Source organism: Heterocephalus glaber, unplaced genomic scaffold (genome assembly GCF_053883595.1).
Source record: "Heterocephalus glaber isolate CG9 unplaced genomic scaffold, H.glaber_assembly_v1.0 deba00001531, whole genome shotgun sequence".
NCBI lineage: Eukaryota > Metazoa > Chordata > Mammalia > Rodentia > Bathyergidae > Heterocephalus > Heterocephalus glaber.
In genome coordinates, this window is record NW_028258329.1 from 24344943 (window position 1) to 24364916 (window position 19974).

Genomic DNA, 19974 nt, shown 5'->3' on the forward strand with positions numbered 1-19974 from the left:
AAGGACCTTACCTGACTCTGATAAAAGCTAATTATGACAAACCAATGGCTAACATCATATTAAATGGGGAGAAGCTGAAACCTTGCCCTCTAAAATCAGGAACAACCAAGGATGTCCACTATTGCCACTGCTGTTCAACATAGTACTTGAAGAACAATCAGGCAACAGAAGGGATATGTACAGGAAAGGAAGAAATCAAATCATCATGATTTTCAAATGCCATGATCCTTTACATAAAAGACAAAAAAATTCCACCAAAAGACTTCTATAATTAATAATCAAATACAGCATTGTAGCAGGATACAAAATCAAAACCCAAAAAATTAGTAGTGTTCTTGTTGACCAATAATGAACTCACAAAGAAAGTAATTAGGAAAACAATACTATTCTCAGTAGCATCACGAAAAATTAACTAGTTAGAAATTAACCTAACCAAAGAAGTGAAAGACCTCTATAATGAAAACTACATATTTCTGGAAAAGGAGATCAAAGACCATCTTTGAAAATGGAAAGATATCACCTGTTCCTGTATAAGCCGAACCAATATAGTCAAAGTGGCCATGCTCCCAAAGCTGATATACAGATTTAATGCAATCCCAATCAAAATACCAACAATATTCCTCACAGAGCTAGAGAAAACAATCTTAAAATTCATATGGAACTAGAAGAGACCTAGAATAGCAAAAGCAATCCTGGATAACAAGAACAAAGCAGAAGGCAACACATTCCTGGATTTCAAGTTATATTACAAAGCTACAGTGACAAAAAATATTATGGTACTGGCACAAAAACAGACATGTGGATCAATGGAACAGAACAGAGGACCCAGAAATAACCACATACACATTTGGCCACCTGATCTTTGACAAAGGGACCAAAAACATACACTGGAAGAAAGATAGTCTCTAGTAAGTGTTGCTAGGAAAACTGGCTATCCATATGGAGAAGATTGAATCTAGACCCATATCTCTCACCATATACCTAAACTAAAATCAAAATGAATCAAAGATCTGAATATTAAAACAGAAACACCCTGGTGGAAGAAAAAAACAGGTAAAATTCTTGAAGTCATAGGTATAAGCAAGGACTTTCTGGACAGAGCTCTAATCGCAAAAGAAATAACATCAAGAGTCAACAATGGAATTATATCAAATTAAAAAGCTTCTGCACAGCAAAGGAAACAACCAACAGAGAGAAGAGACAGCTTACAGAATGGGAAAAATTTTGCTAGCTACACTTCAGACAGGGGACTAATATCTAGAATATATAACGAACTCAAAAAAGTTAGACCCCCCCAAAATTGAAACCCAATCAAAAAATGAGCAACTGAAATGAATAGACACTTCTCAGAAGAAGAAATACAAAAGGCAATAAATACATGAAAAAACATTGAACATTGCTGGCCATTAGAGAAATGTAAATTAAAACAATGCTGAGATTCCATCTTACTCCAGAAAGAATAGCAATCATCAAGAAATCAAAAACTAGGGGCTGGGGATGTAGCTCAGTGGTGCTGCACCTGCCTGGTAAGTGCAAGGTCCTGAGTTCAATTCCTGGTACTGAAAAAAAATTGAAAAATAAATAAAAATTAGAACTGCTTTCAAAAATATTTTTTAAAAGACATCAAATAATAACAACTGCTGGCAAGACTGTAGTGAAAAAGAAACTCTTATACATTGTTGGTGGAAATGTAAGCTAGTACAACCATCATGGAAATAAGTATGGAGATTCCTCAAAAAACTAAAATTAGAAATTCCATTTGACCTAGCTATTTCCCTACTGGGTATCTTCTCAAAAGATTTTAAAATATTGTATTGCAGTGATACATGCATACTCATGTTCATAGCCGCACAATTCATAACAGCTAAATCTTGGAAGCAGCCTGTATGTCCATCAGCAGACAAATGGGTAAAGAATGAGTGGTATTTGCATGCAATGGAATACTGCTATGCTATAAAGAAGGCTAAATTTGAAACATTTTTAGGAAAATGGATGCACCTTTAAAAATATAATGTTATATGAAATCAGACACACAAATTTAAATACTATGTGATTTCTCTCATAGAAAACCAAAATATAAATAAAGAACAAAATAAAAGATGTATAAAAAGAAACAGGGAGATAGATTTTTTGCAAAATGGAAGGGGACCAGGAGATGAAGAGAAGGGCAGGAGGGGGAGGGGTGTCGTGTAAAAAAGAATTAAGATGTGTCGTGTGCATGTATCAAATACCTACAATAAAGTAGTCATAGGGCCAGGGATTTAGCTCAGTGGTGCCACCACCTGTCTCGCAAGTGCAAGGTCCTGAGTTTGATCCCTGGTACCAAAAAAATAAACAAAGCAGTCATTATGTATTGTAAATATATAGGAAGGGAAGGAAGGAAGTCAGGAAAGAATAAATGAAGTGAGCACTAGACTTCATTCAAAAACTCTTGGTATTAACAAAAGTAAAACTAGACAATAGACTCAGTGTTCAGAAAATGCAAATCACACTTGCTCAAGTCATTGCTTACGGGTAGGTGACACCTGTGTGACCCCTGAAATGCACCTGCAGTGTGTAGCCACCAGGGCTCTGTGGGATGCGACACCCTCCAGGGTGGCTGCTTCCCACCAATGGAGGCCTCTGCTTCTCCGGCCCCTGTGGTCTGGCTGCCTGCACTTGACACCTGTCCTCTCATCCTGGCAGCCTAGAGAAATGGGACTTGCTCCTGCCAGGTCTGATCTGGGCTATCTCGGAGAAGAACTTGGATCTGTGCTGTAGGCCTCAGACACCCAATCCATGCAGTGATCGCCTTGACCAGGGTGACCACTGATAGACCTCCCCCAAGGCCTGCCCAGCCCTGAGGGTTTCAGATTTGTCACAGATCTGAAGTCCAGGTGATCCACTGCTGGCTGAAGACTGGCTCTAAAGCTCAGCTTGCAGTCAGCGGAAGTGAAGGACAGGGTGACCTCCCCTACACAGACTGAGGAGCCATAGGAGACAAACTGTGAGCTGTCCTGCCTTGGCTGGGGTTTCGCAATGAGTGCCATTGCACAGCCAGCTTCATCTTTCGGCCTTCAAAACTGAGGGAAGGAGGTGTCTGTGGAACTGCTGACTTTGCATGAAAGACGTGCTTGTCCAGGAGATTCAGAAATGATTGCCATTATGCTCATAGCAAAAGGTAGTAGAGCTTCCACACTTATAAAAAAAATTAGACTCTTGGCAATCCAGTCCAGCAGTTTGTCATCTCTCCTGCCTCTTGCTTGTGGCAGATGGATTCCTTGTGGGTTGTGACCTGTGTTCGTGTGGGTTTATCTATGAATGTCTTATAGAACCTGGTGAAGAGCTGAGGGCATTACAACCTGTGCCTCCTTTTATGTGCTCTTATTTGATGTTCCTGAACAACATCAGTGGTGCATATTTGTATTTCTTTTTTTTAAATCCTCTTATTGGTACATTTTAGGTGGCATATTTGTATTTCATAACCACTATGAGCAAATCATACGTTCTCAGGGAGTGTTGTGTTTCCCAGAGCTCAGGCAAAGTTAGAAGGGCTTGCCACCTGTTGACAGTGGGTAGGTTTTCCCCAGGCCACCTCCCTGGGGCTGTAGCCCCTCAAATGTCCCAGCTTTCTATGACAGGCTTGCCAGACTCTCCCAGGTGAGCCCTCAGCTCCTCCTGTGAGCAGCAAATGCCATCAAGGCAACGTGGCAGCTGGTTTCTAAATTTCTCTGTTTTTGGCTCCTGGAAATTTCCCTTATATCTTTTTTTGCCCCTGTTACTTTTTTAAATTATGATACAGCTCATATAAATTAAAATTCACCATTTTAAAGAGTACAATTAATTTTATTTGAGTGTATTCACTATGTTGTACAACCACTGCCATTATCTATAGGAGGAAGAACTTGTTCCAAAATATATGAAGAACTCTTAGAATTCAACAATAAGAAAAACGCCAGTTAAAATTGAGCCATTCACTTGAGCAGAAACCTCACCAAAGATACACAGATACCAAATCAGCATGTCAAAAGATGCTCCCCAGTGACATAGGTTATTTTCCTTTACTTTTAAAAGACTGTTTGGCTGGATATAAGATTATCTCTTGAACATCTCTTCCTTCCAGCACTTTTTTTTTCCCATTAAGTTTATTGGTACATTTTAGGTATAAAATACAGTTACATTCATCTTGGGGATCTTGTACCTTTACATGAGTATCTTGATTCTTATTTTTTCCCCTTCCCTTGCCCTCCCTTCACCCCCTCCACCCTTGCCTATTTGCAAAGACCTTGTTTCCATTTTTTTCCTCTTCTCATATTTTTTCCTTTCCCTTTTTTCCCTTCCCCTACCCCTCCCAATTCCCCAGCTCTTTTAGACCTTTTCTTCCTGTTACACAATATCAGTTGTACATTTTTTAAATTACAATATTAAGATCTAGGAGACATTACCACAGATTTTACAGAATTTAAAAGGATATAGAAAGCATATTACAAAAATCTTTTTTGAAATAAATTTGACAACTTCAAAGAAGTACCTTGGAAAACAAATTAATGAAACTAACTCTGGAGGAAATATAAAATTTGAATAGCACCTATTAAAGAAAGTATATTCCTAGCTTGAAAACCTACCTATGTGACAACAACAGGCTCATAAACATTTTAACTGACAAATTATATCAAACATTTAAAGCAGAAAAAAAGGAACATTTCTCCCCTCATTTTAGGAACTCAACATTGTGCTAATCCTAAAACTGGGTAAAGAAAATAGAAGTAAAAAGTATGAACATAGATAGAAATTTGTTTAACAAAACAAACTCTTAGAAGTCAGATCTGGCAGGATGTAGAAAGTGGTTTTATTGTAGGGATGTCAGTGTTGGTTCAGCATTGGAAGATCCACCCCCAAAAGTCATCACTTTAACAGAGGAAAGGAAAAAGCCATATGATCCTGTCACTAGTTGGAGAAAATGTATTGGACTAAATTCTACAGCTGTTCATGGTAAAAGCTATCAGGAGACTAGAAGTAGAACAGAACCTTCTCAACAGATCAAAGCCATGTACTCCATACTTCCAGCAAAAATGCCTTATATGAATGGAGAAGATACAATGCTTTCTCCTTAAGGTGGGGAACAAGGGCAGATATGCCTACTCTTCGTCTGTCCATTAAACTTTGAAACCTAGGCCCAAACCAAAATAGTCTGGCAATAAAATGACACAATTAGGATAGGATTGGCAAGCTAGAAGCAAAATCTTTATATGTAGATAAAATGATCATCTACAGAGAAAATACTAAGAAATCTCTAGAGCCCCTAGAACTTGTATTTGAATTTAGCGGGATTAGAAAACACAAGGTATGTATAAAAATTCAGATCTATGCATAACTTGCTATAAATGAAGAATTGGATATTGAAATTTAAAAGTTATGTAGGAGTACAAAGGACCTAGAAAAGTAAAAAGAAAAAAAAACAGGATTGGAAGACATTTAGTGCCTAATTTTAAGACTTCCTCTAAAGCTACAGTAATCAAGGCAGTGTTGATGTAAGGAAAGACATATAGATCATTGGAATAGAACAGAGAATCTTGAAATAGAACACACATATATATGGCCCGTTGAGTTTTGAAAGACTATTTAACATTAACATTTTATAGAACATAAACTCAATTCAAGAGCAGAGGAAAATATAGTGTTTTCAGCAAATGGCACTAGAACATATGGTATCCATATATAAAAAATTAACCTCAGCCCTTTATTTCCATACATAAAAATAACTTGAAAGGCTCTATGAACCTAAATATGAAAGACTAAAACTATAAAACTTCAAGAAGAAATTATAAGGGAAAATGTTTATGAATTTAGGGTAGGCAAGAATTTCCTAGGATATAAAAAACATGATGTATAAAAGAAAAAAATTGATAAATGAGATTGCATCAAAATTTAGAACTTTAAATGACATCATTAAGAAAATGAAAAGTAGGGCCGAGGATTTAGCTCAGTGGTTTCCCCGCCTGCTGCATAAGTGCAAGGACCTGAGTTTGATCCCCAGTACCAAAAAAAAAAAAAACCAAGAAAATGAAAAGTAGTCCTTAAACAGACCATATTTATAATGCATATAACCTATGACCAGAATATATAAAGAACTCTGACAGCTCATTAATAGACAACCCAATTAGGGGCTGGGGATTTAGCTCAGTGGTTCTGGTGCCTGCCCCGCAAGCGTAAGGTCCCAAGTTCAATCCCCGGTACCAAAAAAAAAAAAAATAGACAACCCAATTAAAAAGTAGACACAAGAAGATGATAAATAGCCAGTACAGCACAAGGAAAGGTATGCAACGCTAGAATCAGAAAAATACTAATCAGTACAATAACAAGATTGAATTATACACTCATTAGGGAGATGAAGTTAAAAGTTTTAAAAGAACAAATGTCAGCTTAGGTGTGAACCAGTTAGAACTTTCAAATACTGCTAATGTGAATATAAAATGATAAAACCATTTTGGAAAATAATATAGAAATTTCTTGTATTACTGTTAAGAACTAACAGTCCAGTTCTTAAGTTTTTACTTGAGAGGAATGAAAACACATGTTCATAATAGATTTGTACATACAAGTTGAGTATCCCTTATTTGAAATTCTTGGGACCAGAGTGTTTCAGATTTTCATTTAAAATCCACTTGATCTCCAAAGAGGATATCTGCTCCTGCCTTTTGGGGGGGGGGGGGGTTCCTGTCACATGGAGTATTGTTTTCCACCCTTTAACTTTCAGAGTATGGGTTTCTTTTTTAATTAAATGTGTTTCTTGTATGCAGCATATTGTTGGATCTTGCTTCTTGACCCATTCTGCCAGTCTATTTCTTTTGATTGGTGAATTGAGACCATTAACATTGATGGTTATAACTGATACATATTGACTTAGCATTTTCATGACTTTTTCTTTTTATTGGATTCTCCCCATTTGCATTTAATTTCTTGTTGTGCCCAGTGGATTCATTCTGCTGGGCTTCCTGGGGTTGTGATCTTCATTGTCTTTTCCTAGGATATTGTCTAAAATTTTTTGGAGTGCTGGTTTGGTATTCATGAAGTTCCTCAGGTGCTCTTTGTCATGAAAGTATCTTATTTCTCCATTGATTTTGAAAGATAGTTTTGCAAGGTACATCAATCTGGGTTGGAGGCTGTTTTCTTTTAGGGCTTGAAATACGTCACTCCAAGCTCTTCTTGCCTTGTGTGTTTGCATTGAGAAGTCTGCTGTGATTCTGATGGGCTTTCCTTTGTATGTGATTTGTTTCTTTCTCTAACTGCTTGTAGAATTTGTTCTTCTGTTGGGTTTCTGGAATCTTAACAATTATATTCCTATGTGTATCGCTTCTCGGCCTTTTGGCTAAGATCAAGTGTATATGCCTATGTGTAGATTTTTTTTGATTAAGTCTATTTGGAGTCCTTCATGCCTCACTTATCTGTATGTCAAGCTCTTTTTCCCTGCTTGGGAAGTTTTCTGCCATCACTTCTGTGAACAGTTTTTTTACGTCATCTGCATTCTCTCCTGTTTCTTCAATGACTCCAATCAGTCTTACGTTATTCTTCTTTGCATTGTCTAGCAGCTGCTGGATTGATTTCTCATGTTCCCTTACAATTTTAAAGCAATTTTTCTTTTCCTGGTCACTAACTGTAATCTTATCTTCTATACCTGAAATTCTGTCCTCACATTGGCTCATTCTGCTGCGTAGACTTTTGATGGAGTTTTTAATCTCCTGGAAATCTCTTTGCATCTGTTTTGTGGATTCCATTTGTTTCCTATGTTGGGATTCCATCATGTTCCTCAGCTCCTCTCTAGATTTATTAATCATGTCTTGCACTATGAGCACAATCTCTGCTGTTATCTGAGAAATCATTTCTGATTTTATTTTTTCCAGATTCTCTTTTATTGACAGTTCAGGGAGTCCAGGTGGTTGAGTATCAGAGTGTTCCATCTCATTTCCCTTTGGGGTTGCTGTAGGTGATCTGCAAGTGTGGTTTTGAGACTTGTTTACTTCTCTTCTCATTTCGACAGGGGCAGGGGGTGCTGCTGGAGCCTGCGCGGCTCACCTCCTCTGTGCTGGTGGGGGTCTCTTCCAGCACTTTAAATCTGTTGTCCCACTGTGTCCGTGGATTCTGATGAGAAGTCAGCTCCTAATCATGCTGTGAGCTGCCTGTACCACCCTTGTTTCTCCCTGCTCTCAGCACTCACCCTGTTGTCTTGCTGGAGTTTGACTGTGTTGTACCTTGGAGTGGGTCTCTGTGTCTCCTCCTTGGAAGCCATGGAGATACTTGGATATTCATATCGATGATTTTAATCTAATTTGGGAGGGTTTGGGCCATTACTTCTTCAACTATTTTCACAGCTCTGCCATGGTATAGATATGGCCTTTCCAAAATTCAGGTGTTACCAGTTCTGTTATACTAAGAAGTAGGGCCTTAGGGTGGTGGGTGTCAGGCGATGAGGGCTCCTCCATCATGAATAAGATTAAACTCCTCACAGAAGGCTTTGTCCACTGTGGGCCTTTTGCCCTACAAGCTTCTACGTGCAGAAGTAGAAAACCATTCTCACCAGACATGTTGCCACTGTCTAATTCCTTCTCTCTTTCCCTCAGCAATGCCCAGTCTTCCCATGCTAGATCTCCTGCCCTGGACATTTATGTACAGAACTGTGGCCTCTGTGGTCTCACCAGCCTCTGTCGTGAGCATAGGTCCTTGAGGTTCATCCATGTTGTATATGGATCGGGGCTTCATTCCTTTTAATGGCTGAATACTTTTCTGCTGCATGGAAAGGGGATGCAGGCCTTCCTTGATGACATCCTGAGCTTCCCTTATCATGATGGAAGAACAGTCCTTGGCTATGGGTTCCAGTGGGGACAGGGACTCATGTCAAGACCCTGGGAGCTCCCTGTGGGGTATGAGAGACAGACATTGGGGCCTCGCATCTCAGAACCTTGTCCCTCTTTGTCCTTCTCCTCAGGTCTGATGCCTCCCTGTACTGTGATGACGTTGACATTCGCTTCAGCAAGACCATGAACTCCTGCAAAGTGCTGCAGATCAGGTACGCCAGCGTCGAGAGGCTGCTGGAGCGGCTCACTGACCTCCGCTTCCTGAGCATCGACTTCCTTAACACCTTCCTGCACTCCTACCGCGTCTTCACCTCTGCCGTCGTGGTCCTGGACAAGCTCATCGCCATCTACAGAAGGCCCATCAGTGCAATCCCTGCCAGGTGGGCACTCTGGAGCCTCAGCCTCCAGGCCAGAGAGGCTGCCTGTGAGTGGGGACAGTGCTTAGCTGCAGAGCACCAGGCAGGGCATGTTTGGGTTCCAGAGCCCTTCGAGACCTGGAGTCCTTCCCAGGCAGCTCTGTGCTCCCTTCCCTCCTCTGCCCCTGGAGGGTCCTGGCACACATGGCTCCTTCTCCTCATATTTTCAACCCCTCTGGGACAGCCAGGGCCCTGTGCTGATGGTGAAGGAAGGGAGGAAAGTTTGCCCCACCCTGCTTTAGGAGGAAAGAGCAAGCCCTTCTTGGCATAGCTAGGGGTAGAGCATGCAGAGGGCAGGGCACATAGCCTTGGCTTCCTGTCTGACCAGTGCCGCTCAGCAATGCTGTTAACACAAGGGCCCTGAAAGACCAAGAGACTCAGCCCAGGACCCCAAGGTCTTTGGCTGAGTGGGGATTTGAACTCAGGGTCCTGGGCCCAGCTTTCCACCCACCCCACCCCAGAGCTACCACTGAGGCCCCTCAAGTGTCATTCAGCGGATGCTGGGCTCAGAGTCATCAGATGAGTCCTTCCCCGTCCCTGAGCCTCAGATTCCTCATCATAAGGCGCCCTGGGGACCCTTGTGAGGATGGGGACAGAGCAGCCTGGTGTGAGATCAGCACCCCAAGCCAGAGAGCAGCAGAGGAGAGAGCCCAAAGAGGGTCCCCTGCCCGGGCCACCACAAGCAGGTCCCTGCATATGTGAACATGTGGCCCTGAGCCCTTCACTACAGGCTCCGTGCTCGGAGGACCAGTCCCAAACTCGGGGACCATGAGAATGTGGGAGCATCACTCTTGATACCCACCAGGCCCCAGCCTCAGTCACCCGTTTCGCCTTGGCTCGCCCAGGTCCCTGGAGCTCCTGTTTGCTAGCGGCCAGAACAACAAGCTCCTGTACGGCGAACCCCCCAAGTCTCCTCGAGCCACCCGGAAGTTCTCCTCCCCGCCACCCCTGTCCATCAGCACGTCCTCACCCAGCCGCCGGCGGAAGCTGTCCCTGAACATCCCTATCATCACAGGCGGCAAGGCCCTGGACCTGGCCGCCCTCAGCTGCAGCTCCAACGGCTATACCAGCATGTACTCAGCCATGTCACCTTTCGGCAAGGCTACACTGGACACCAGCAAGCTCTATGTGTCCAGCAGCTTCGCCAGTAAGATCCCGGACGAGGGTGAAACAACCCCAGAGAGACCTGAAGAGCTCTCAGCCCTCAACAAGCAGAGTGAGTGGCTGTGCAGGCACACAGAGTCACCAAGGCAATGGCCGCTGCACCTCAGGCTCCCAGCAGGATGGAAGGGCGTGGGGGTCCCTCGGGTCTTGCCAGTGCTAGCATGGGGAAGATGGGGAGGGAGCCATGTGTGGGCACCCCAGCCACCAGGGTATGCCAGGCAGAGCCCCCAGGGGGTCACCACAACTAGATAAGTATCAGCACCCATCCTCAGCAGTATGGGCCTCCGTCTCCCTGACAACCATATCATCCCAAGTCCCTGCATTCACTTGATCTGCAGCAGACCTGTCCCGAGCCAGGCCCATTCAGGACCCAGGAGTCAAAAGGTTACCAGCCAGGTCCTGCCCTCCAGGACTCTCAATCTGGCTGAGGAACCAGACCAGATCCGGAGACTCAGGCACATGAACTGATACACATTCTGTTAGCTACCCAAGGGCGCAGAGCATGGGGGCAGAGAGTCCCAGGGAGTTGGGAGTCAGAGAAGGCTCTGCAGTTTCACCAGGAGGAAGAGAGAACATTCCAGACAAAATGGAGTGTGAAGGACTAAAGAACAAGGAAAAGCATTGTGTTCAGGGAATGGCTCAAACCTCGGCCTACCTGGAATGCTGGATGGGGATAGGCTAGAAAGGATGTGGGTGCAAGTGGAAGATAATGTGGGGACAGGCTGGGGAGGATTTGGGTGGAGGCAGAAGGTGGTGGGACAGGCTGGAGACGATGCAGACAGGAGATGGTGCAGAGGCAGCCAGAACACATGTGGGCAGGGCAGACCTCCTGCGCTCAAGCTCCTTCTGCCCACACTGGAAGGCTCAGGTGTGGTTCTCTCCTAGATCAGACCAGGTCATAGCCTGGAAACCACCAGCATGGCCTTGGTTAGTGTGGGTGCCCACACGTCCAGCACCCTGGCCTTGAGAGGAGGCCTTTGAAAATGACTTTGAGGATGGCCAGGGTTTCTCTCTGAGTTAGAAGACAGAGGTCCAGGGCACTCCAGCAGTGACACAGTGGGCGAGGGTAGAGGCTGTGTCACCAGGTCACATTCCGCAAATAGCTGACTATGGGACTTGCACAGCTGAAAGCTGGCAACCAAGGAAACAGCCACCAGAGAGCCCCAGATGCCATCCCATGGGTATAGTAAACAGGCCCTCGAGGGCAGCAGAGGGCGTGGAATTCCATACAGCAGAAGCTACCCTGAGTCCGGCTGCTGTGTTAGGACACCAGACCATGCTAAGGAGTCCCCGAGACCAGGCTTCTTCCTCTAATTATGTGCCTGTGTGTGGACATTCTTAAAGAGGACCTGTGCCCTTGGTTGGGTTTTCAAAGTGGTCAAGTGTAAATGCATTCACTTTCTAGTTGGGAAACTGAGGCTCAGAGCAGGTAGAATGTTTGACTCACTGTGCCAGAAAGGGACTTTCAGCATGGGTCATATGCCTTCCCAGAGGGTGCAGACCACGAGTCTCTCAGGACTAGGAAAACGATCATTTATCGCCCAACCCAGAGGCAAAGCACAAGCACAAAGGGAACTGTGTGCACGTGGTGACCCTACAGTGCTGCAAGACAGAGGGGGCAACTCATCAAGGTGTGGTGTCCCCTGCAGCTCTCAGGCCCTAGGAGGGGGCAGTGACTGAACCAGAATCTGCATTCAGCAAGATCCCAGCTGTGCCCATGAAGCTTGGGACCCCCCCCAGAGCAAAACCCACCTTGGAGACTCACAGTGCCCATTAGCACATGAGAGGGTACCAGAGATCTGTGGCCAGTAAAGCTGTGAGGCTTTCTGCATCCAGAATATCCTCGACTTCCTCTGTTTTGCTTCCATAATTATAGATGTGAATTTTCAAATCAATGAATAATTGAGAAAAATAAAAGATTGTGGTTTTTTTTTAATTTTCTCCCAGCCACCGAAGTCTCCGTAAGAGAAGAGTCAGATATTGATCAGAACCAGAGCGATGAGGGCGATACTGAGACATCACCAACCAAATCTCCAACAACACCAAAATCAGTCAAAAGCAAAAACTCTTCAGGTACAGCTCACCGGTGTGACAGTGCAGACCACGGTCCTGTGGGGAGGGGTAGTGGGTCAGGCCAAGGAGAGGGCATGGCCTCACCTCTGATCCAAGAGAGACTATCCTGATGTTCCCCAGCCCCAGCTCATGGGGGATATCAGCTGGGGAGACCCAGTCCTCACTGCAGCGGAGTCACTCTGAGGTCATTTAATTCGAGGCTGCATTTATAGGCAGTCAGGGCTCCCTCTTGGAGTCACCGAGTTAGATGCCAGGGTCTGCTGGGAGCCTGGGCATCAGGCTCTGGGCCCCACATCCACGGACAGCCGAATCCCGGGCTTCTGAAGAGCAGCTGACCAGGCACAACACAGCACGCCACAGTGTCCACACACACAGCCCCTGCTGGGGAGATGACTCTCAGAAGAAACCCTCTAAACCGTTTGTTCTCACGGCTCAGGACCTGCTGGTTGCTATAGCCTTAGTCTCTTTCCAGAGACTCACATGATGAAGCTAAAGGTTTTTGGAGTCAGTTTCTACCACTTGGTACTAAAGACTTATTACCCATGATATTCCTGGGCATTTATACAGCTTTTCATCCATGTTGTCTCTTTTAATCTTTACACCCATCTTTGGAGGTAGGTATTATCCAAAGATTACTGAGACTCAGACAGGCTGGGACACTTACCCAAGGTCACACAGCTAGGGAGGGGTGGAAGAGAATTTTAAACTCAGGAGTGGACTTCCGGTGCAGTGCTCTCTCCATTGCACCATGATGCATTGTGGATGTCAGATGCCGGATGGGCCATGTCCATTCCCAGGTGCTGCACAGGCAGGAGAGCTCAGGCCTGAGGATGATGAGGCTGGAGCGACGGAGGGACAAGAGGAATAGTTGAAGGCTTTCTTCTGAGTCAGGAGGGTGGCTGGATCACCCCCTTCCAAGCCAGCCCTGGGGATATGAATCATGACCCTTCCCAGAGGCCCCAGCTCCCTCCCAGCCACCTGGCCAGCCTGGTGCCTGGAGTCAGAGCTGGCCTTGGGTGCCTGGTTCCCCACCAGCCTTTGGGGCTGGGACCAGGAGCACCTGATGGTGGGTCCCTCCCATCCACAGAATTTCCACTCTTCTCCTACAACAATGGAGTCGTGATGACCTCCTGTCGTGAACTGGACAATAATCGAAGCGCCCTGTCAGCCACCTCCGCCTTTGCCATAGCAACCGCGGGTGCCAATGAGGGCACTCCAAACAAAGAGAAGTACCGGAGGATGTCCTTGGCCAGCGCAGGTGTGCGGGCATCTCTGCTCCCTGGTCCTTCCGACGTGGCCCCTCGGTGGGCCTGTGGCGGGCGGGGACCTGCTAGGACCCCTGCAGAGCTCCCTGCTTCAGCCGATCACTCTTGCTCACGGGACACGGAGCTTCCCACATCATTATTTGGACTTTTGCCCCCTTCAGCTCCTGGAGGTACTGACACTCAGCCCCCATCTCTGCACTTGCTGGGGCTCTATCCACCCAGGCCTGGACCCCACACCTGGAGCCACCCTGCCCTGCACTCTCCCCACCCACCACCAATAGGGTGAAACCCTGACCCAGTTGCCTAGCATGCCCAGGAGGGTGCCCAGCTCCAGCCACCCAGCATGCCCTCCCCTCCATCCAGCCCATCCCAGACTCTCTCCCTGCAGGCCCTGCCAGGTTAACCCCGCCCAGAGACCCTTCTGCTCCTGGGATAGATTGTACACAGCAGAGCCACTGCGCATGAAGCCACTGTCCTTGTCCTGCCCCCACTCCAGCACTCTGGTCTCAGGGCAGCCCCTGTGGTCCTGTCACTGCCTCCATCATCTCGCAGCCCCAGAAAGACAGAGAGGTCTGGCAGAAACTGGTGGCCTGTAGCCTGTGTCCCCCAGGAGGCTGTCTCCTCTGTCTTACTGCATCCGCCCCACCCGTGGCCCTCGCCCCACAGTGCAAGGAGCACCCCGTGCCAGTGAGACCTGTGCTTTGTCCTCACACGTCCTCTCTTCCTGTCCCCACACCAGGCTTCCCCCCTGACCAGAGGAACGGAGACAAGGAATTTGTCATCCGAAGAGCGGCCACCAACCGCGTGCTGAACGTGCTCCGCCACTGGGTCTCCAAGCATGCTCAGGTGGGTGGTAGCCCAGGTGCCCCCAGCATAGCCAGAAGGACCTCCTCAGCCCCAGGGGAGAGGGTCGGGGTCTCTCAAGGAGACAGGGCTGGTGCCTCCTTGGCCTGGGTATTCTGGGCCCTGCCTAATACCCTGTGCCCAAGAGTCTCCCAGCCCCACTGTGCCCCAGGGTGCCCATGCTGGGTGACAAAGCAGGCAGCCTGCCATGGCAGAGATCAGAATAGAACCCCTCCTCGAGCCTATCCCCAACCATTTCAGACAGCTGATAGCCGCAGCTAGGGCCACCAGCCTGTCTTCTTCTCACAGGACTTTGAGACCAACAGTGAGCTCAAGTGCAAGGTGATCAGTTTCTTGGAAGAGGTCATGCACGACCCTGAGCTCCTGACACAGGAGCGGAAGGCTGCAGCCAACATCATCAGGTCAGGGCTGCACGGGGCTCAGCCTGTCAACCCCTGCCTCTGCTGTGGCTGGCCAGGCCCAGGGGGGTGAGGAGGACCCATCCCCGACCAGACATCCTCTGCGGGGAGAGGGGGCTCAGGGTGGAGGGGAGCCTGGGTTTGGGTGGGTGGTCCCATGTGTGGCCCTCCTTCCCATCTCCAGCAGCCCTGAACTCCCCGTTCCCAGGGCTGCCGATGCCTGTGTGCCAGAGTGGTAGGCACTAGCTATATACAGCTGGCCGTTTCCATCTGTGTTCATTAAAAGTGAATAAAATTAAAATCCAGGTCCTCACAAGCAGCCACACAAGCAGCAAGTAGCTATCCTCCCCCACCCTCACCCTCGCTGGACCTAGCAGACAGCCCCTCCCCCACCTTAGGGAATTCAGGGCACAGCACTGGTGAAACTGTTGGTAGGGCTCTGGGTCAGCTCGGTTAAACTGTGTGCCCCCAGCCTGCCTGTCCCGGCAGCTCGGTGTCTGAGCTGGCCTGGCCTGTGACTCCCTCCATGCGGGGGGAGTCTCTCTGAGCCTCCTTTCTTCCTCTGTGAACTGTGAGTGCCACAAGCTCCCGAGGCTAATGAGGCGGGCCTGAGGTGGTGCAGTGTCTGCAGGCTTCTCCGCCCGCCCGCTCCACTCACCCCCGACTGATCTGAGCCCCTGAACACACTGGTGAGGCCACCCAGGGCTGGAGGCTTGTCCTGGTGTATCGTTGGGGTACAATGGGGCGAGACTGCACTCAGAGTACCCTGCAGTGCCATGGCTGCTGCCCCACATGAAACCCTGGCTGACTCGCCTTCCACAGCCCAGCCTGGCTCCTGGCCATCACCAGAACTCACAGGCATGAATCTGCTTCCATCACATCGGGAGAGGCACCAGCCTCGCTCCCCCACCACCACTCAGCACCCACTCTCCTCGCCTGACCACCTCACTCCTTGCCTTCCTCTCAGGTTGGCCCACTTCAGGCCCCAGCCATGCTGCCGCCTTTCCCTCCTCCCCCCTCTCTGGTCATTGCCATGCCTGGGGCTCTCCCATACCCACTCTGGTCCTCCAGGCCTCACAGGAAATCCTCTTCTACACCAAGTGTGCAGTCGTCCCTGCTGCTTCCAGCCACAGCCACAGCCACAAACCTGCCCAGGTCTCTGAGGACCAGGCACATGTGCGGAAGGGTGCAGGAAGCCCAGAGGCTGGGGAGCCCAGGAGGAACCCCACTCAGGAGGAACAGGACCATCAGGAAACAGTTGACAAAGAGGAGGGGCGTTAGTACAAAGGAGGGCAGAGGTCTAGGGAGACAGCAGGGCATCCACCTGGCTGGGCTGGGAGGTGCTGCCCTCAAGGTGATCTGGGGACTCTCCTGCCTTCTGCCCCCAGGACTCTGACCCAGGAGGACCCAGGCGACAACCAGATCACGCTGGAGGAGATCACACAGATGGTGAGCAGGGCTGCCCTCCCCACCCGCGAGCCCTGACTGCATACAGCGACCTCCTGCATTCATATCCTGTGGCTGCCATGACACAGTGCCACAGACTGGATGGCTTAAATGACAGAAATGTGTCCTCTCGGTTCTGGAGGCCGGAAGTCTGAAATCAAGGTGTGGGCAGGGCCTGACTCTAACCCTAACACTCTGGAGGTGCCAAGGGAGGACTCTGAAAGCCGCTGGTGGCCCTGGCACACTTTAGCTTGTGGCTGTGTCACTCCGGTCTCCATTTCTGTGGTCACGTGGCCATTTTCTCCCTGCGTCTTGCTTCTGTGTATGTCTGTTTCTGTTCGTATCCCTCCCCTCCTTTTTTGCAGTACTGGGGATTGAACCCAGGACCTTCACACTGAGGTACATCCTCAGCAAATTTCCTGCCTCAGCCTCCAGGAGTGCTGAGATTGCAGGCATGTACCACCCTGCTCAGCCCACATTTCCCCTTCTTCTAAAGACACATTGGGTTAGGGCCACCTTTACATCAGCAGAGACTCCAATCCAAACAAGGTCACCTTGGTAGGCACCAGGGATGGGACTTCTGCATGTCTTTGCTGGGGAACAATACTTAGCTCACCAGTGCATCTCTTTTCTTTATTCAGGTTCCCTTGCTCCCTGTACCCCCCTCAGCTCTTTCTGTCACACCCCAGGAAGAGGACAGGGAGTTGACAGATGTCCCTGCATTCTGGCACCACGTTAGATTCCTAAAGACTCCAGATACTCTTCGCAAACATCCTGCAAGAATGCGTCATTATCCCCACCTTACAGATGAGGCCACTGAGGCATAGAACACTTCTGTGCATGAGGTTGTGCATGGAACGTGGCAGTGGCCATCTGTTGTTCACACTCAGGCCTGGTTCACTCCCTGCCCCACCCTGCCTCAAGCCATCGAGTCGGGTGCTGCTCACTGCCAGCTGGGATGGTGTCAAGAGGTCCTGTGACTCAGGCAGTGAAAGACTACCAAGAGTAGAGTAAATGAAGACAGAGTTTTAGATTGGAGCCAGACGTGGTGGTGATCACACCTGTGATCCCAGCACCCAGGCAGGAGGCAGGAGGATCACTGCGAGTTCAAGGCCAGCCAGAGCTACATAGTGAGACCCTGTCTCAGAAAACCAAAAAATTTAAAAATAAGAGAGTTTTAGATTGGGGTACACTGTCAGAGGAACAGCAGGCAAGTTTCTAAAGAAGATATCACACTGCCAGGGTGAAAAGTCAGCATGGGAACAGTAGAGAGTGATTACTGTAAGAGTTTTAGGGATGTTTCCTTCAGGTCAGCTTGAACCTTGTTTGTCTCACAAGAATACCTGTGTCGTGGGAACCGGGTGACATGGTCCATTGTGTGACCTCACAGGAGGCTCGTAGGGCTTGGGTTGAAAGGTCCAGGCCTTTGAGATCAGCAGGTTCAGTATCAAGCAGGTTTGCAGTCAACGTGTCTGGGTATTGAAGCCTGTTCATATGTTGTGAGGCTGCTTAGTGGATGCAGGTTTAGAGGAACTGCTGTGCAAGAGGCTGAATGCATTGTAGCTATAGATGAACTTGCTTTCTGCCTGTTCACCACCTGCCCAGAAAGGATAGGCCCTGGGGAGCTGTGCCGACTGGGGATTATGTACTGACAGTGGTGCCTGGAGGGACCCATTTTCCTCATGGCCAGTGGGATCCACCCCAAAGTGCTATCATGGGCCACCCCAAGCTCCTGCCCACTGCATCGTGGTGGCCAGGGATACTCAAGACAGGCCTACTGTACCTCCCCAGAGGGGGAGACAATGCCCTGCTGGCTCAGCCCAAGGCTGAGGAATGACCTCAAGTCTGATGGAAGTGGCCAGTGACGTGCACTGAGGCATCAGAGTCCTGGGCCTCTGCTTCCCTCCTGTCCCCACTCCTGACCAGGGTACAGGTGGGGCCATCCATGAAGCAGCAGAAGCATGCCTGGGCCCTGACCACCCCCCACCCCCACTGTGCTCATGCCCTGGCCACATCCATAGTCTGGTCACACCCACACCCTGTCCGTTACCCTCAACACCCTGGCCCTGCCCATGCCCCAGCCCCTGAGCAGCACCACAAGGCCAGTGCCCTCTGCGGCCCACACAGCCCCTGAGGCAGGAAGTTGATGGTGCCTGGACATCGCTTCTTCCGGCCTGACCCTCTGGGCCAAGTACTAGGAAACTCTCCCCCAAGGGAGGGGAAATGGTGACCATTTCCCAACAAGGCCTGGCTGGAGTGTTTGCACTCAAGAGCTGGAGGGGCCTCTGTCCCTCTGCTGACAGCCTGAGGCTCTTCAGAACCAAGTGCCGCCAGCCAGCCTCTTGCCTCACCACAGAGGAGAGGGGATTTGTGCTGTGAGGTAGTGGAAACTGTCAGCTCTGAGCCCTGCCCCTGGGTCATAGCAAGGAGTAGAGGCTGCCCACCCTCTGTGCCCTTCCTGGCCCCTGGATGTACCCTCAGCCCTGACCATTGGGCCGCCCCGTCTCAGCCCAGGACCTCCGGCGTGGACGTGACTGGGTGCTGGTCTGCTGCAGAGCCCAGCCCTCCTGATCCCTGGGGTCCATGCCCTGCCTGCAGCCATGCAGAGTCCCTCACCCCATGGCCCTCCGCCATCCTAAGAACTGTTCCCAAGAGCACCATGTCCCCTGTACCCAAGCCCTGGATCTGGGCCTCTGCTCCCTGCCCTCGTGACTCAGGTGGCCTGTACCTCGTCGCACCTCTCACAGGACCGGGTGCCTGGCACCTGAGTTTCCTGAAGTAGGGATGTTCCTGTCAGTGCTGTGTCTCTCTGGTGTCCCACAAAGGCCTGACAATGCAGAAGGGGGCAGGGACGTGTGGCCAGCAGAAAGCCAGGTCCCTGGGCGTGAATGGGCCCATTTCCCCATGATTGGTGCAGATGGCTGCCAGGGCACCCAGCCACCCTGCTGGGACCTCTGGGCAGGGTGGTGAGCACAGAAAGCAGAAGTCCTGAGTGGGGGATAGTCCCCTCTCTGAGCCAGCTGCCACGTGGCCTGGCCCCTCAACCCCTGAATGGCCCATTGGCCCTGAGGATGTGTCAAGCCCTGTTCCTGCCCCGTCCCTCAGTGAACACAACTCAGTTACCCTCTCCCTCCTTCTGCAGTTCCCACCAGCCCTCCTAGATCCTGCCCAGGAGGCCTGTGTCCTCCTCCCCAGAACGCTGTCATGGGCACCACTGACTGGCCCCTAGCTTATGGATCCACAGTGACTTTCCAGGGTCAGTAGCCATTGACGTGGTGTCTGAGGACTCAGGCCAGTGGCTGTCTTCTGGACAGACGGGTACCCTGAGCCAGGAGCCCATCGCACCTTGGAGCCCACACCTACTAATTGGTTTCAAAGGAAACTGCTGGGCTGGTCTGGGGCCCTGACAGGACCTGAAGAAGCCACCCATCACAGCTGAGTCAGGCCCTGAGCTCTAGGCTCCATCAGCCTGCTGGGCCGAGCACCTGAGCCAGTCCTTAACCTCTGGAACCTCAGC

At 49.1% G+C, this 19974-nt stretch overlaps 1 protein-coding gene across 2 annotated transcripts in view; it reads left to right on the top strand.

The window, feature by feature from the left end:
* Rasgrf1 (Ras protein specific guanine nucleotide releasing factor 1) overlaps nt 1-19974 on the top strand; it is a 111557-nt gene that overhangs the window by 68055 nt on the left and 23528 nt on the right. Inside the window, exons 14-20 of one of the 2 annotated variants that reach the window (XM_004874801.4) lie at nt 8963-9211; nt 10093-10463; nt 12359-12484; nt 13572-13742; nt 14489-14595; nt 14902-15014; nt 16400-16460. In XM_004874801.4, coding sequence (XP_004874858.1) covers nt 8963-9211; nt 10093-10463; nt 12359-12484; nt 13572-13742; nt 14489-14595; nt 14902-15014; nt 16400-16460 — 1198 coding nt within the window. Of the gene's footprint in view, nt 1-8962; nt 9212-10092; nt 10464-12358; nt 12485-13571; nt 13920-14488; nt 14596-14901; nt 15015-16399; nt 16461-19974 lie in introns of both variants that reach the window. The other variant, XM_004874800.4, reaches the window with a different exon arrangement.